This window comes from Pseudopipra pipra, chromosome 2 (assembly GCF_036250125.1).
Source record: "Pseudopipra pipra isolate bDixPip1 chromosome 2, bDixPip1.hap1, whole genome shotgun sequence".
Classification (NCBI taxonomy): Eukaryota; Metazoa; Chordata; class Aves; order Passeriformes; family Pipridae; genus Pseudopipra; species Pseudopipra pipra.
Window position 1 is genome coordinate 112843302 of NC_087550.1, and position 18826 is coordinate 112862127.

Consider the following 18826-nt stretch of genomic DNA (forward strand, 5'->3'; position numbering starts at 1 on the left):
TGAATTTCACTTTATACTCTGTCATATTGTAGCTATTCATAAAAAAAAACACAGATATGGATTTCTACATACCTGCTTGTCAAATGCTATCCAAGCTGGAGGATTACTTCCCATCCCGTCAGGAAATTCAGTGTATTTAGGTTTCAGCCTCTGATCAAGTAATGGTTGACCTCCTATTCCAGGTTTTTCTTCAAACAGCATGGGAACATTATTGCAGTAACCCCAGCGCTGTGACTTGTGGAAATTTTCTCCCCCTATCTGTCAAAAGTTTGGAAGAAAGAGAGAAAAATTTGCCTGTGTGTTTGTCTTTAAATCCATGACAGTTAACTGTCTAGGCAAGGAGGATTAATCACGCGAAAGTTTCTCTATAATTATTTTTAACACAGAACCTAAAAACTTGTAACAACTGGAATGCTGCAAGTGAAGTGACATTTTTCAGTGGTCAATTTGCCAGTCTTACAGACAAAAATGGAATAATATTCCAGTAATTTACCCAGGCTGAGAGACTGGACGATACTGTTTCCCACACACATTCCTTCCCTGGGACAAGGATTGAGGTGTGTGGTAGAAAGAAGCAAGTCACTCCCAAGAACTGTTGTAAAAGGTAGAGGGGAAGAGCCTTTTCTTCAGCTCACCAGAGGGCAAATGGAAACAGTTCAGCAGCACTCAGAGAACAGCCTGCTCTCGTTACTCACGTCAAAGATCTTATTTGCACTTGTGTCCCCGAGTGCAAAATAAATTCCTCTGCAGTAGTGCATACACTTGAATTTTGGGAGGTTGGACCTGAATCAAACGACAGAATATATATTCCATCTGGGCTTATTTCAAAACAAGGTCTCTGTAGTGATTTCTCTATATTATTACTAATTTTTCAGGCAATTAAGGATGGAGTGCTTAAAAATACAGGAACAACCAGCTGCAAAGAAACCCATCCTGCCCACTCGAATTTCTTGGCTGGGGCTGGAGCCAGTCTTCAAATAACACAGAAATGCCTCTGGGCTCACATGAATATCACTCCTGTCTGTGAGAACGTCCTTCCTAAAGAGCTGCCTGCTTTGCTGGCCAGTTCCCTCCAACAGAGGCAGCTGTGCTGTGCTTGGGCAGCAATTCCCTAACGACCCCAAGTATCAGTCTCATAGGACAGGACAGGGAAATAGGAAAAGCCAACAGAAAGCTCCACTTCCTTCCACGAGCAGCAATCCTGCCTTGTTAGCTCCTCTCACTCTGCTATTCTTCCCTTCCTTGCCCTCTTGAATCCTCAAAATACTTTATCTGGGAAGGCAGAGAGGAGACATTGGGTAACTGCACCCCGGCACACCTATTAAGGGGAAACAGAGGGGACCACAGCTGTGCCCTCCCTCAGCCTGGGACTGGGTGAACATGAGAGAAGATGAGGCTAAAGGGGAAAGAACTCATGTCATGAGTGAGCACAGCAAAGGCCCTGGTAGAGGAAAAGGCTGGACAGCAACATTTTTCACAGCAGCACCAGAGCAGGTGTGTTGGTAAAGTAGCAGAGGGACAAAACTGCCCCCCCACTACACTTGGCATCACTGATTATCACAGGTTTATATGCAAACCACTGCTCCCCAGAAAGGGGTAGACAGCTCCAAGTTACTATCATAAATCAAAAAATGGTACAAATAATCATTTTGCATTGTGGCAACACTCAATTCTCCAAGATAACGTAACACACGCTCAGCACAGCAGTTCTGGGAACGAGTGCAAGCAGTGAAGCAGCAAAACATGAAAGTACCTGAGTAGTTATTTCATTCTGCCAATATGAAAGAGAGTCAGGAATCTGAAAGGCAGTGAACCAGCCTCATGGCACACAACATTCAATGCTGGTCCACACAAACTACTGCACACTGGAGGTCACAATCTGAACTGTTCCCCTGCCTCAAGGTGCTCCAAACCCAATGACACAGGATGGAGAGATGCTGACACAAACTGCTCAATCACTGCTTTAGCTTAACCTTTGCTTAAAATACTTCTGCAAGGACAGTGGTATGAAAAAGAATACTTGCTATTTTTACAAATTAGTATTTTTAATACCATAATAATCAATGGCCATACTTTGCTTAGGTTAAAAGAAGCTGAGCTAGCCTTTGAAATAGTCACTGCAAAATGAGATAAGGTTCACATTCTGAGGACAGAAACAATCAGTGGTATGGAAGCACGTCCCCAGAAAAGATGCTTAAAAGGTAAGCAATGTTTTGAACAAAGGTGAATAAAAGGGCACATGACAAGTATCATAGTTTAAAGAATAATACAAAGGGAAAAAACAAGTACTCCTGCACCATATAACTCAAGAACAAGGGTTCTGAATAAAAGAGAAAAATGAACAAAAGGAAATGCTTGTGTACTGACTAGCAGCCCATGGTTCCCCTCAACACAGATCATTGCTCAAGCCAGGAATTTAACCAGACTGAAAAAAGAATTGCCCATTTGCAGGAATAATGCCAAAAATAAAATATTTCACATTGGCACAGTTTTTTGCGCTCTGATATATAAAATGTCATGTCTCAGTGTGCAGTGTCAGCACTGACACTCAGACATCATTCATGTGGTCATTCCACCCTTCCTCAAGATGTGAGTACAGGTGCTCTCCTGGTACCTGAATCTGGAACAGATAGGCACTGACAGGGGCTGGCACCTGCTTTGTCACACATCCACACCTGGGATGGTTTCCTCCCTCTCCTTTGGGTGCTTCTCAACTGCTCTTGCTTCTTCTATCTCTCTTTTCAACAATTTTGTTCCTCAGTAAGCTGATGAAGAGTTGGGGAGAAGTCAGAAAGGAAGGGAGATTCCTGCTTTTATCATTCAAATGTAGAATAACTATAGCCAAGCTGAGTTTTTAAAGGGAAGTTTCTAGGCAAGAACACCTGATTTATACTGAAGGTGCTATAGAACAGATTCACTCTCTGGCACAGCAAGTATTTAATCATTTTCCCCCTCTTACCAAAGCATGAGTTAGGGAGAAAGGCACAGTTAGAAAAGCACGGTGAGGGTGAGTTTTCCTCAGCAAAGGGAAGCTTTTCATGTCCTCAAAGCTTCTTCTAGAAGCATTTGCTGTTCACGTGTGTCTGGGTTTCAGCGAGCTACAGTATGGTAAAGCATTCATCAAAGTTATCCAGGTTTGGTCCTGCTGCTGCTTTCCAGAATTTAGGGCTAAAATCACAACATCCTTCACAATTAGATATGAAAAACCATGGCCAAACAGCTTCAGTCCTGTTAAGAATCTTTTGTGGCTTTTTTGTGGCTTTTTAGGGTTTGACGGAAAGATTATTTTAGAATCCTAATCAAAGAATTACTTATAATCCCCTGCTCCAGAAAAACACCCAAATCCATAGGCAAAACAATCTCTTCTAAAAGTCTGTACAGTTATGTCTTTAAAAAAATCCCAAAACAACAAAAATAGAAAGTTTAAGAAAGAGAGTAATTATAATTGAAGATCACAAAAGAGAAAAATGACATTTGGGAAACTTCAGCTAATGAACTCAGACCACATCCAGCCTAAAATAGTGACAGAACATGATGTTACCTCCACAGTAATATTAAATTACTTCTAAAAGAAATCTTTTAGAGAGCAGGGAAAGAGCTTGACTATGTCTACTGTGCTAATGCAGCTAAACTGAGCAGGCTGTAGATCTGCTGAACAAAGCTGGACATTTTCTGTGCAGTGAGCCTGAAAAATATTGAGGATACATTCAATAGTGACTAATGCAAAGGTCAGGGTTCTCTAACTGCAGTTACTGGCTTTGCAAACTCAGCCACTGCAGTCCTTGGGGAACACTGCCTTGTGCTCGCTCCATCCTGCTCTGCAAACTCATCAGGGAGCTGCACATTTCAGCTGAACCAAATACACCTGGAAATGTCTGGAGTGATGGGGGAGCCCTCAGTGGCACACCCTGTCCCAAGAGCCACATGTCTTCAACCCAGTCCCATGAGGAGTTATGGCAGAAGTCACTGGTAGCAGCCCAGTTCTCTACCCCATATCTATTTTTAATTCCCACTGTGGATGCCCTGCCCAAATCCTGTATCAGGATGAACTGTGGCACTTCTGAATTGTTCTAGACTGCTGATACAGTCTCCTGGTTGCTTCAGCTAAGCAATGGAAATAAATGCAAATGCTGACTGTGCTGGTCAAATTCAGATTTTAAACTCTTCTATCATCCCTGCCTTGTTGCAGAGCCCTCAGGACGTTCAGAGGTTAAGTGGCACTGTCAAAGAAGGAACACCTTAAGACCCAGCAACTCTGGTGCCCCTCTAACACATTGCAGAACAAGGGGCATCAACACTAACAGCTGGATGAGCACAGGAAAGACATGGATCTGTTGGAGGAGGTCCAGAAGAAAGCCACAAAAATGATCAGAGGCATGGAGCACCTCTCCTATAAGGACAGGCTGAGACAGTTGGGGTTGTTCAACCTGGAGAACAGAAGGCTCTAGAGAGACCTTATTTTGGCCTTTCAGTACTTAAAGGGGGATCCTAAGAAAGATGGGGACAGACTTTTTAGCAGGACCTGCTGCAACAGGACAAGGGGTTATAGTTTTAAAATAAAAGAGGGCTAATTTAGGTCAGATATGAGAAAGAAACTTTTTACAATGAGGGTGGGGAAACACTGGAACAGGTTGCCCAGAAAGGTGGTGGATTCCCCATTCCTGGAAACATTCAAGCTCAGACTGGACAAGACTGAGCAACCTGATCTTGTTGAAGATCACCCTGCTCATGGGAGGGGGTTGGACTGGATGATCTTCAAAAGTCTCTTCCAACACAAACCAATCTGTGATTCTATGGGCTTGCTCTTACTGCCTGAACTGGTACAGCCTAAGAGAAGACAACAGATGAATAAAGTAAAGGATCCAAAATGAAGCCATGAGGAGCAGCTACAGGAAGATTTGGGTCTGGGAGGTGTGAACAGATAGAGACCTGGGGGAGCAGGGCTGAGGGGCAGGAAGTAGTGGAAGGAGTTCAGGAAAAGACAAAGGGACAGCAGGCAGGATTACTTATAAAGAAGCTGGCAAATGTTCTGTCAAGAAAAAGAAATGTCCCTTTTTGGTGCCAGTGGTAACAGAGCAGCACAAAATAAACCAGGAAACAGAGAGACAGCAACAGTAGCACAGTTGAGGACAATTCCAAGCTCCTGCAATAAACAAGGAAGAAGCGGAATCTCTGCTGCGTCACTGAAGTTTGCAACAGAAATACCCAAAACTGGTATTTTCAAGGATGTATTTTCCCCTGAGATCTACAAACTTATTGGCTTATTCTCTAAGAAATGCCATGCAGAATTGTTGCCCGAAATTCTCTCTCTGAGAGGGATTTCAGACCTCAGGCAAGAAAATACCCTGGTCCAATCTGCCCCATGTGAATATGTGGTCCTGTCCACTGGCTGCAGACATAAGGCAAGGACATCAGTCTGGAATCAGAAGGAGCAGCTGCCTTTGAGAATGGGAGGCAGACCAGGAACACTAACAAAGTTAGTAGTTGTGTTGTAACCAGTGTCATCCCTAACATGGTCCAGGCTCCAAACGCACAAACTTTTTCTCACAGTAACAGAGGAAACCTATTATATGCTGCATTTCCACTGAATGCAGAATTAAACACAATTACCAAAATCTATCCTGACAAACAGGCAACACACATAGACCTTGTATGCACAAAGCTGAAAACGTCATCATTGCACAATTTCAATACCAGTTGGGCTCTGCAGGCAGAAGTCACAGTACCAAGGTCTCCCCAAGACTTTTAAACATTGGCTTCAAAACCAGGTACAAAAGAAAATAACTGAGGAATTTCCCTTTTCAAGGGGATGCAACAGGTAGAAATTCCCAAACGAGTAACCCACATGCTTGTGAAAATAAAGAAATTAATAAACTCTTGAATGCAACAGGGTGGTAAATGTTGTGTAAGTACCACACCCTGCCACTACCAGGCCAACAAGGGCATTTGTCTAAGGCATTTGTCAGGACAGAGGAGCACTAGACAGGGGCACTCCCAACACTGACTCTGACCTCCCCAGCCTCAGCAAAGGGGAAAGGAACAGGAGTTTTAAAAGAGCTGAAGGGTGTTTATTTGATGGATGGACTTAAGTGTACACAAAATACTGTAATTTTGATTTTAAAGATATTTGAAAAAATAGAGGTGCTTCCTTTGCCTCTCTTTGCAGACATTAAATATTTTATGCTCCTGACACCTTCTCCAGTTGCACCAGCTGTGATGCCCGAGCAGCAAGATTTTGTCCCAGCTATGTGGGAATGCAGGGACAGCATCGCTCTCTGGGATGCTGCTGAATTGGGCAGCTGTCACTTGCAGCTGAGGGAGGGGAAAATGGGAAACACCGGGCAGAAGATGCTGCCTTTCACTGTGCCAGCACCACAGGCAGCTGAGAGCTGCCCAGCCTCACTGCCCTCACTCCTGATTGGAGAGGAAGCCTCTCTGCTCCTGAGTGGAGAAGGAGTCAGCATTCCTGGTAAAGCAAGCTAGAAGTAACAATGATCATAGTGGAGGGTAATACAAAGGCCAGAGGCTCTTAGATCCAGAGAACTAAGTGCTGTGAAAGGATTTCTCACTCCCCATTTGTCACTGTCATCCTGATGCCTCGGAGTCAGACTGTGGCCCTCACCGCCTTAAAGCTCCACAGATAAGGCAGGTGGAAGCATTAGGTGCAGGGACAAGAGGGTTGTACAAGTAACTTGAATTCCACCAGTGATGGGTGGAATTAATACCCAGAATTATAACCCAAGGGCTGACAGGAACAGCAATCCCCTGTCCTCTATGAATCCTTCTTCAAGGAATGCTCTGCCACTGTTTTTTCTGCCCAATAAGAGACAGTGATGGTGATGCTCAAGAGTCCTAACAGGTGAAAACACTTTCTTCCTTTTCAATTTATCTATAGCAGTGACACTTTTCTCCCCTTTATATGCTGTTCTCAGCATCTCATTTGTGGAGCTATATAAAGTAAAATTAAATCTAATAGCCAACAACAACTAAGTGGAGATCAAGAGATGCTTTTCAATAAATTATTAACTCCACTATCTCAAGGACTGATGAAAAGAGCAATCTGGAGCCCTAACAAGGGTATAACCATGGTTTTACAATGCTGTCTTGTGGCAATTGTGACAGCTTTCACACCTTCAGTTCTCATAACATAGTCACTGTATGCACTTCAACATGGGGTGTCCAACATTCTCTATAAGTAACTCTTCCCAAGCAAGTAAAGTTAAATTAAATCAATTAAGTTAAATTGAAATTTGGAGACCAATAAGGTCATGGATAACACTGAGCTGCTTCCACCCAGCAGGCACCAGTGGCACACACCTATTTCAGTGTTCCTGACAGGTGTACTCAGCAACCACCTCGAGTGCTTTACACACAACCAACCCTTTACAATACAAATTCCAATTCAACAAGAGAGACTTGAGTATTCACCACCAGGTCTGGGTTTTTTTGTTGTTTCTAAAACAACAGCACCCAGTCTGCTTTTTTCAGGGGGAAGGAGTTTCCTGAAAAATCCCCACTGGGCTCCTCTTGCAAGAGGTCCTGTGTTTGCACACACCTGTGCAGTGCTGACACACCGAGTGAGGCTGGGAGTCCACAAATTCCTAAGGAATTTCATGCCTCATATTGAAGGGGTACTGATGTTTGTGGTACCACTGGCGTTAAAACCTGTCTTGACAAATCATTTGCAAATTGTTCCTGAACTACATTATCACCTTCCATATACTCCCTCATAGGGTGGTCAGACTCAGGAGCTGGCAAAACACCCCAGCATTCAGGATACAGAAATGAGGGCTCTATCATAGAGTCATGTAATGGTCTGGGTTGGAAGAGACCTTAAAGATCTCCCAGTTCCATGGGGAGGGACACCTTCCACTAGACCAGGTTGCTCAGAGCCACATCCAACTCGGCCTTGAACAATTCCAGGGATGAGGCATCCACAAGTTATCTGGGCAACCTTAGCCACAACATGTTCACAGTGTGAAAACAACAGATTTCCTTCCAGATATTTTAGCATTATTACGAAAGTCTGCAGTTTAGTTTGCCTCCTGAAAGCACCAACTACAGTGCTGTGCATGAATCCTCCCTTTACTCCCTGCACTGCTTCACAGTACAGATTGTGTTCAGCAAATTTCTAGCTATTCTCAATGAACAAGTTTGAAGTAGTGATGGCAGCCTTCTCTTTTGTTTGCTAGGCTAAAAATACCCTCTTATCTATTCAGCCTGCCATTGGTATTAATAGCATTGGCAACTCTGAAACACCGTGTTTGCATCCATGGCATTCCCCTGCTCTGCAAAGACTTTGGTTTATGCAGAGGATACCTGTCTCTCCCTGGTTTGCTCTGTTAGAAATGCAAAAAGTGCTCAAACTGCCCCACAGCAGCTGCCAGATCACAGAATGGCACAATCAATTAGGTTGGAGAAGACCTCTGAGGTCAAGAAGTCCAACCTTTGACCAATCACCACCTTGTCAATCAGACCATGGCACTGAGTGACACGTCCAGTCCTTCCTTAAACACCTCCAGGAACGGTGACGCCACCACTTCCCCGGGCAGCCCATTCCAATGTTTAATCACCTGTTCTATGAAGAAATTCTTCCTAATGTCCAACCTAAGCCTTCCCTGGCCTAGCTTAAGACTGTGTCCTCTCGTCCTGTTGCTGGCTGACTAGGAGAAGAGGCCGAGTCCACCTGGCTACAACCTCCTTTCACTGAGTAGTGGAGAGTGATAAGGTCACCCTTGAGCATCCTCTTCTCCAGGTTAAACACCCCCAGCTCCCTCAGCTACTCCTCATAGGACACAGCATTTTGTTTGCTATGATGAAAACACCATCTTATCTATTCAGCCTGCCATTGGCACTAACAGTGTTGGCAGTTCTGAAACACCACATCAGCATCCCTGGCATCACCACACTCTGCAAAGACTTTTTCCTTTGTAGAGGAAGTATGTGTCTCTCTGTTTTGCTCTGTTAGAGATCCAACAAGAGATCCAAGTGCCCCACAGCAGCTGCCAGATCATAGAATCTATTAGGTTGGAAAAGACCCCTGAGATCATCAAGTCCAACCCATGACTGTTCACCACCAACTCAACTAGACCATGTCACTGAGTGCCAGGTACAGTCTTCCCTTGAACACTCCAGGGACGGTGACTCCACCACCTCCATGGGCAGCCCCTTCCAATATCTAATCACCTTTTCTGTGAGGAAATTCTTCTTGATGTCCAATCTAAATTTTCCCTGGCCCAGCTTAAGACTACGTCCTCCTGTCCTGTCGCTGGCTGACTGGGAGAAGAGGCTCCACCTGGCTACAACCTCCTTTCAGGTAGTTGTAGAGAGTGATAAGGTCATCCCTGAGCCTCCTCTTCTCCAGGCTGAACACCCTCAGCTCCCTCAGCCGCTCCTCAACCAGCCCATGTCACTGAGTGCCACATCCAGCCTTCCCTTAAACACCTCCAAGGACGGCAACTCCACCACCTCCCTGGGCAGTCACTTCCACCGTCTAATCACCCTTTCTGTGAAGAGATTCTTCCTGATGCCCAACCTAAACCCCTCCGGCGCTGCTGAACACCGAGACCCTTCCGTGCTGCTGCACAGCACCCGCGCCGAGCCCGGCGGCGCTCAGCGCACCCACCGGCACCTGCCGGGCCGGGACACGGGCAAAGGCCTCGCCATGGCCGGGCCGCCTCCGGCAGCGCCCCTGTGCCGTGTCCGGGCGGGGAGGCGGGGAAGGGGCCTGCCCGGGCCGTCACTCACGTTGCGGCGGAAGGAGAAGCCGGGCAGCAGCGGCAGCGCCATGGCCGCCCCGACCCGCGAGGGCGCCGTTGCCTGGATACGGCCCGTGACGTCATGAGGGGTGTGACGTCACGGGGCGGGGAGCGGAGCGCGGGGGTCGTCCAGGTCCGATCCAGCAGGGTTGGAGGGATGGAGGGATGGAGCGGGGCAGTGCCCGGCCGTCCTCCTCCTCAGGAACCGCGGCAGTGCGGGGGGAGCGGCAGGGATGGGCCCAGAACGGGAGGGGGGCAGAGTCAGGGTTAGCGACCATTCGGGGCGAAGGAGAACTAAATACATTCTATAATATATAAAATATATTTTTATATATAATATAAAAATATATAAAATATATACACATATATAAAATATATATTATAGATCTATCGTATCTAAAATATATGTAATATACAATATACAATATATAATATATATAATATATATTGTATGTTACATATATTTTATATTACATATATTAATATATTACATATATTACATATAAAATATATATATTATATATTATATATTGTATATTATATATAATATTATAGTTCTATATTATATATTAAATATATTAATATATAATATCTAATATTAATTGATTAGATAGTGAATACATATTATTAAATCTATATTATATATTATATATGATACGTTTTTCATATATATACATATATGTATATGCATGTATATATATACATATATATGCATATATATGCATATATACAAATGTATGAAATATGTATTACATATTATGTATTATATATTATAACGAATATAAAATATATATTTCATATATGCATATATTATATATTATATATTTTATATATACATATAGAATATATAAATTATATATCTATAATATTTAAAATGTATATTATGCATAGCGTATATGATATATTATCTTTATATATAAATATTTTATAATTTATTATCTATGTTACACAATAATATATAATATATATTGCTATTTTTATGTTATATACAATAATATATACTATTTATATATTATACATGTTATCATAAAAGATATATATAATACATTATATATAATGTATTATTTATTATACATTGTTATATGTAGCATATTTTTTCATATATATTGGTTTTTATACATTATTATTTACTGAATGCTAAATACATACTAAATCCAACACTAATGCATGCTAAATCCATTTATTTAATTTTTCACAATTCATGGCCATTTTCATCAGGAATCTCTGAAAATTTGGATAAAAGGGGGCTCTGTGGTGACCTTATTGCTCTCTACAACTGCCTGAAATGAGGTGGGGGTCAGGTGGGGGCTGGTCTCTTCTCCCAGGTAATCAGCGACAGCACAAGAGGAAATGGCCTAAAACTGTGCCAAGGGAAGTTTAGATTGGACATCAGGAGGAATTTCTTCACTGGAAGGGTTGTCAAACATTGGAAGGGGCTGCCCAGGGAGGTGGTGGATTCACCATCCCTGGGGATGTTCGGGGAATCCCTGGATGTGGCACTTAGTGCTGTGGTTTAGTTGACGAGGTGGTGATGGGTCAAAGGTTGGACTGGATGATCTCAGAGGTCTTTTCCGACCTAAGTGATTCTGCGATTTTGTGAAAATGTGCCTCAGTCCCAAAACCTTGTCTTGTCCCATCGCTCTCTCCCACCTGGTAAAGTGCAGTGACCTGGCTGGACGTGGTCCCCCCCCAGTACCTCTGGAGCTGGGGTCACGGATGGGGCAAATCCCACCTCATTTGCCGTTTTCTGCACCAATTAATTTTTGATGTTTTTCGTTTTGTGACTGTTATACAGCACATTTTGCTCTGAGGCCCTGGTGGGCTTGGGGGAGGGGGGTGTGGGATGCTTTTACAGCTTTTCCTTTGGTTTTTTTTGCATTTTTAGTCCACCGGGACGGTGAAACTGGGTCAGTGGGTTTCCACCTTCTGGTTTCCCAGTGCTGCGTTGAGCATCTGCATTTGCATTTAGTGCAGAAAGGTAAACATTTAAAATGTATTTTAATTGAAAATAAGAGGAACCGTCATTTTAATCACATTCATTTCGTGAAGTGGGTGGTATTATGCTCAAATTTAAATTTCAAACAGAAAATACACTGAGAGTTTCTCACGGATGGCTTGTGGGGGGAAGGTTTGTTTCTTTCTTTAATGGAAGTAACATTTTCCTTGGTAATAAGGGAGGGTGCATTCCAGATCATTTCCAAAGCCAGTTCCAGAGAACAGCAACCTATAACCCTATGTTATGTTCCTCCATTTTACATAAAGCTGTTCATTAATATTTTTTTTTTTTTTAGTTAGAACTGCTTTTTACAGAAAAATGAGTTTATGGATAAAGCAGCTTAAACCCAAATATTCCAGTTCTGATCTACTGTCTCAGAGGAGCTGTACTTCAGTTGCCTAATGTCCTTATTCTCATAGATGGAGTGGATCTCCCATGCCATATTTCATACTCTTTGATGCATCAGACCATGAAATTCCCATAACATATCATCCCTCCTCCCTGAAACAGAGGCTCATGGAACAGCATGGGTGATGTGTTCAGTCTGAATGAGCCTGGGAGGAACTCCCTGTACAGTTCCCAGTTCCCTGAATTGGTATTTAGCCAAAAATATTCTGATTTCAAAACCTGTGATTTCAGGGGAAATTCTTTGGATTTTTTTGTTTGATTGGTTTTTGATTTTATTTTTTTTTTTTTTGGCCAGAAATTTGAAATGGGGAAGGGAGAGAGGGAGGGAGGAAGGAAGGAAAGGAAGAAGGAAGGAAGGAATGAAGGAAGGAAGGATCTATCTCTCTGAGATGAATGAACTAGCCTTGCTGCAGCTTCATGCAGAATCCCCACAGGCCTCTTAGAACTAATGGCACAGCTTCTCATTTGGGTCAGTAACTAACCATCATGAAAACACAGTAGTGAGGAGTTGGTGTCCCTTTTCACTTCATTTATCCTCCAGAATTGGTATGTTAAGTTTTTGTGGCTCGTTGCATAGCGGGGTGGTTGAAATGTCTTAATACCCTCGTGATATCAAAAATAAAGTGGTGCTCCAAGGTAGTGCGGGCAGAGGCTCTGTGTGAAAAACATGCAAAGCGAAGAGCATCGCTCCTGGAGGAAGGTCAGTGAAGTGCAGAGCACCAGCAAAGAGTCCAGTGCATTTCCAGCAGAAATCCTGTGAACTGTCCCTAACTTTCAGGTCAAACCTTTCTGCACAGTATTACCTCTGCCTCACCCAGTAAAGGAGCCACAGGGAGCTGTGGAGAAGGGGAGCATCTCCCTTGTGCACCAAAGCACTGCTACAATTCACTGTTTTCTACCAGTCTTCAATCATATTTTTTGCTTTCAAAAGCAGAGGAGGGGGGAAAAAGGAGTATAATCTACTTTAGAACAGAATTGCTTCTTTCTACATTACCTTCTCTTTGGGGTTTCTCTCACATGTTTATCTTTTTTGTTCCTTGCTGTATTCGCTCAATAGTACAGACCGAGTGAAAACAAATTAATTTTAATGCCTTTTCTGGGAAAAATAAAAGTACTCCAGGAAAACCAATTTTGATAAAAGCTTTTTATTAAATGGAGATTGTTAATGACAACAACAGCAAGCAGCTGGCAGCAGTAAATTAACTGTGTCTTCTGACTACTCTGCAGATGATAGTGGTGGATGTACATAGGACTGCGTTAGTTGTGCAGTTCAAAGGAGGGAGAAAGCAGGGGGGGAAACTAAAGCTGGGAAAAATATGGAAAACACTGTTTTTTTGATAAAAAGACAGAGATTCTAGTCTCTTTGTATTGGGATTGAGTTTTACTAGCAAACTTGAAATGAGTAGGGGGTTCAAATTGTAAATGAGCAACGCAAAACTTTCCAAAGAGGCTTAATTTTTTTAAAAATACTGTTTTTTACTCTGACCAAATTCTGTCGGCTCCAGGCTTGTTAGTCCATTAGTGTGAGTGGAAGACCAGATCTTCCGCTTCCAACTTGTGTCTGTTTAGAATAGGAAAATTTAGAAAGATGAGGAGACCAGGAAAGTTTGACTAAAATCAGCATAATTTAGTGTCACTTGTCTGTGAAGACATGTCTCTGTTTCTATCATACCTGTGACTTCATCCTTTTCCTGGAACTGATTTTACAGACCGTGTTAAGGCTGGGCTGTACAAAGTCAGAACAGTCCTTAAAAATATTGATTCCTTATGTTTTCCCATGTCTTTTATTACCTCATTCATTTTGATTTCGCCGGTCAATGAACACACAACCTGCGAAGATACTTAATCAGCGGCCAGAAAACAATGCTGAGACCACAGTATTTGGCTGCAGCTATGGAGTGCTCCAGAAAACTCATATGGGGGAAACTGGGCACTTCTGCAGCTGTAGATCTGTACTGTGTGTAGATCTGCCGTGTACCACACAGTGCTTGGTGCAGTATTCCTGCAGCCCCCACTGCCCCAGGAAGGCAAAATGTGAATTTCTATGGCTCATGGCCCGTCACATTTTTCTCCTGGTGATGCCATGGGGGACAGGAGAACAGAAAAGTAGTTAAATCCAGTCAGGTCTCACTGGAGGGTTTCCTTAGCTGGAATGACCTTTCCATGGCCAATTACTCCGATTCATCCTGTCCTAATGAGGCATGTTTGCACATCAGTCACCTTGCTCAGACCTGCCATGGCCCTTGAGGAGGCGAGGGATGAGGGTGGGAGCTGTAGTACCCCTGTTGGTGCACCCTCCCTGGCACAGCCTGGGTGCTGGGGGCCGTGCAGAAGGCTGAGTTTCCTCCCCTTCTGTCCCCATCCCATCACACCATCACAAACTCATCTGGAAACTTGACGGGAGACGTTTGCTGTCTCACAGAACGAGCCTGGTGGGCTTGTTTCACTTTGCTGTGCCTGTTTAAAGCGTTTTGAAGTTCCTACTCATCTGATACCCAGCTCTTATTTACATAAGGTGTGAGCTTCTCAGGGATATTTGCAGTCAGCCTGACTTCCCCGTCATTGAAATCAGGAAGAATATGAGGGGCCACTTTCCTAAGTGCCCCACACTTTGGAAAGTACACGGAAAAAGAAATATTCTGGGCCTGGTAGATACCTCTGAGTTGCCTCCCTCTGCATATATTCAGTGAGATCTGCAGTACAGAGTAGCTGCTCTGTTCCTCTTCACCCTCTTTATGTGGGCTGATTTGAGATGCAGGCACGCTGGTAAAATGAACCTGACAGAAGAGCCTCTAATTTAATTCAGAAGCAGAATGCAGATTTTTTTTTTCTTTTTTTTTTTTTGCAATTAAACTGTAGACACACGTTTAATACAGCATGCAGTGGTTGCTGGGAAGAGTGGGGAAAACTCATGGTGTGTAACACAGCTCACACACCAACGGGAGGAAAGTACGAGCGTGGCGCTCGCAGCAGCGTAACCACGTCAAAGTGCAGCTGAGGCCTCGAGCTCGGTCGTCATCTGCGCCTTCCTCCCTCCCTCCCTCCAGATAACACCTATTCCAGGGTGAAGACAAATCCCTTGGGAACACAAAGCCCCTGTGGCAGGGAGGCACAGTGACTCTCTCACAGCCTGACAGGGCAGCCACCTCTGGACAGCCCCATGAAAGTCAGGACAGTGCTGCTGTCGTTTCAGCCGCAGTATCTGGGCCCCTGATGACAATGTCAGGCACTGCAGGATGGGGAGTTGCACTTCTTTACTCCTGACCTTTTTGGGAGGTCAATGAGAGTGAATCCATCCATGTCATGAACATTTCCTGACTTTCCCCTCACACTGCCTTTCTGACAAAACTGAAGGGTTTGGTTCAACAGAAATGTCAATACACCTTCCCTCCCTTCCTGCAGCGGTGTCATTTGCCAGTAGCCTGTCTCTCCATGCCCATTGTCAAAGGTCTCTCATCCAGCCAACGAGGCACCTCAAGACACTAAAAAACCCCAGCTCTGGCTCTGTTCAGCCAGCCTTACCAGTCTTCTTCCTTGTGCCTAGGAAAATTCTGTCGGCGTTTCTCCAAGTCTTGTAAGTTGCCTTGAGGATACGCCATGAGGCTGCATGACTGATCAATTCCTCCCTCTTTTCCCATCCTCCATTTTCAAGCTTAATCTTTTCGGCTGATGGATAACACAACAACAAAAAAAAACCTAACAATTTTTAAAATTCCTGTGGCAATAAATAGATAGAGAGATTACAGTCAATTACCAGAAACTGCTATTGATCAAGGCTGGTTTAGAAGTATACTTGCTTTCCACGATCAAGCTTACAATATAATTTCCCCTGCGTTCAGCATCTATTTCAATTAAAATGAGAGGGGAGAAAATACCACTTACTTTAAATAAAAAGCTTTCAAGCTATTCTTGCAGGCTGCTTTGAGGATCTAGGACAGATCAAAGCTGCTTTGAGAATTTCATCCATTCTGCTTCAATATATGATAGCCCATTGTCCATAGGAAAATATTAAGGCACTATTAGATATCAAAGCAGCAAGTGCATTTTGGGTTTTCTAAGCAGTGGTCTCAAAACTGGTGATGCCTGCCAGAATAATAACAGAACAGTAATCCCCTTCCAGCACAGAGAACACTGCAATTGCAGGCACCACATCAGAAATTGTTTCTTAATCAAGCTCTGTCTTAATGGTAGTTAGGTCATCTGTGTGGATCAAAAGTCTTGGTCAAAACCAGCTTCTCAAAACTGACTGAAATCAGTCAATTATGAATAAGTTAGGAATTGAGGTTTACCCCAAACCTAATCCCTTTGCTGATTAGGACTTTATTCAAACTTCCAGCCTAAAGGCATTCATGGGAAACAGATCCTTTTGATCCTTGTTTTGGCACTGTCCTTTGAATAACGTGTCTTTTTTGCTGTTCGAAGCCTCCTCCTTACGTAACTGCAGATAGCAATCACATCTCCTTTCAGCTTTGGGCCAAGTTTAGTGAGCCAGACTTTTTGGCACACTGCTTATGTGATAGTTCATCTTTCTTCTGAACTCCCAGCTCTGCTTTTCTCTCTGCCTGCTCCAGCCCGAGCGTGTCTTCCTTGAATAAAGGTATCTATGCACAATAACCTAAAAGAACTCTCTCTCACCGAGGTGCTGCACTGTTCCTGTCACTCTCATCTCTGCTGTTGCTCTGCTGTGTCTTCTCAATATTTCTTTCTCGTGTCTTTCTGCTTTCCTGGGTTTGTGCTTCCTCCTGCCCCCCACTTGTACCGCTTTAGTTCTGCTTCTTTTCTCCACTGATGCTTTTCTCATCGAAGGCCAAAATAAGTGAGAAAAGTGTCGGGTCCTCCTCTCCAAACCTGTTGATTGAACGTGCTGAAGAATAAGTGATCTGTGGGGAATAGGATTTATCGGGCTGTTAACTGGAATGGAGTCATCTGGTTCAGCCTGTTGAGTTTCTGAGCACAATTTCTCTCTGCAAGGCTCCACTGCTGCTCTCCCTCTCTTTAAATGTACTTTGAAGGGCTTTTGTATCAGTGTATGAGGAGTATGGGTAAGACCTAATTTAGGGGATGGGAGAAGCAGACTTCACCATCTATCAGAGGTTTTTTCATGCCCTTAAAATGTATTTTTCAAGGCAACTGCTCCTGATGCTTCATGGCTATATTGCCTTCCATCCTTTGGAATTAGAGATGCTGTCCTGATGGGGTTTTGTCTCTCTTTGGAGGCAACCTGTGTTAGCAAAGAAAGAAATGTCTTCACCTGAAGTTCATTTTGAACTTGTGATTAAAATCAATCCTTTTTATGAAGGAAGTACCTATTTTTCTATGTTTCTACCTTAAAGATGGGGCAAACTCCAGATCTTGTCAATTAAAGGATAAAGAAGGTTTAAGTGAGAGATGAAACCCTTCTGCCATGCCAGGGCACAACATTAGCTGGTCACTAGCACATTCCACTCCATATTTGGTTTTGTGTGCTAAATGCTGTAGCAAGGTTAGTTGACAAATAAATAAATGAGTTGAGGTCAAATACTTAAGGGAATAGTTAAGGGAACTGATACAAAAACTACCGTGACAGTTGAGACTGTAACAACCTCGACAGCGTCCCTTTAAGTTACGTTTAATAAATACCAGGCAGCTGAAGTGTTCTGTGGTTGTGCATATATTTGTAACAAACCGTTGCACAAATATTTGGCTCCTAACGATGAACTAAATGGTATGACATTTGCCAGGGAAAATTAATTACTTTAACGTGTGTTGTATAAAATATGAGATAATCATGTAACCTATGTGTGTGCTGTAGAGTGTTGCTGAGTGACTAAGTTATTACCAAAGGAAATTTATGAGAAATAAACAAGAAATAGTCAGAGATGCTGTAAATGTCATGTTACGCTCAAGGGCCTTTTGCGGCTGAATAATTTTTATGTGGATGAGGAGGACGGGATCATGTTGTGAAAAATCAAGTTAGAATGAGTTAATCTTTGTATTTGCACATAATTTTATTGGTATTTAATGTAGCTATGATGTTTCTGTTTCAAATTGTAGGGACAGTTCATAGAGAAGATGACAAGATCAAATCAGACTGAGCTGAGTGATCCAGCGTGGTCTCGGCATCAAATTTTAAGCTGCCTGTGTTCAAGAAGAAAAGCTGCCTATTAAAGAAATGAGAAATAAAGTGGTCCTGATAGTCAAGTCATGGCTGCTGGTTTGGGCAAAATCGTATTGCCTAATTTATGTGACTTTTTGGAAAGGTGAAGTCATCCCCCTTGGAGGTCTTGCCTTCTCTGTGCAACTCTCATGTCTCACAGGCAGGGAAGGCTCAGCAACTGCCAGAGCTCTGCCCTTCCCCTCCCACCAGGATGCTCTGCAGAGTCTGCATGAGGCTGTGTACAGGAGGAAGGAATGGAAAGCAGTGAACTGGAGAAATATGAACTGGCGAGGGAAAAGCAGATACACACATTTCTTCTCAGACAAAGAGTGTAGAGCGTGATAAACCCGGTCTCTAAATAGCAGCAGGAAATAATGCGGTAAAAAAATCGCGTCCATTACATTCTTCTTCTTTCCCCTAACTAAGAGACTCAGACAGATGATGGTCTTTCTTGAGCAGATAGCAGAATAATTTAAATAAAAACAGGGTTGATTGGTTTGGGGGGGTCTTTAATTACTGTCATAGTTC

General features: G+C 43.3%; 2 protein-coding genes across 2 annotated transcripts in view; one reads left to right on the forward strand and one right to left on the reverse strand.

Annotated features, from left to right (window-relative positions):
- Positions 1-9835, reverse strand: part of EFHC2 (EF-hand domain containing 2) — a 59101-nt gene extending 49266 nt beyond the window's left edge. The window contains exons 1-2 of the mRNA XM_064646922.1: positions 9748-9835; positions 73-258 (exon numbers count right to left, since the gene is read on the reverse strand). Coding sequence (XP_064502992.1) covers positions 73-258; positions 9748-9789 — 228 coding nt within the window. The 5' untranslated portion in view covers positions 9790-9835. The remainder of the gene's footprint in view (positions 1-72; positions 259-9747) is intronic.
- Positions 9093-18342, forward strand: LOC135409719 (collagen alpha-1(I) chain-like). Its single transcript, XM_064645617.1, has 5 exons — positions 9093-9109; positions 9241-9316; positions 9589-10024; positions 11644-11736; positions 18196-18342. The coding sequence occupies exons 1-5, from the start codon at positions 9093-9095 to the stop codon at positions 18234-18236; spliced, it is 663 nt and encodes a 220-aa protein (XP_064501687.1). The 3' UTR covers positions 18237-18342.
- Positions 18343-18826: the final 484 nt, after the last annotated feature.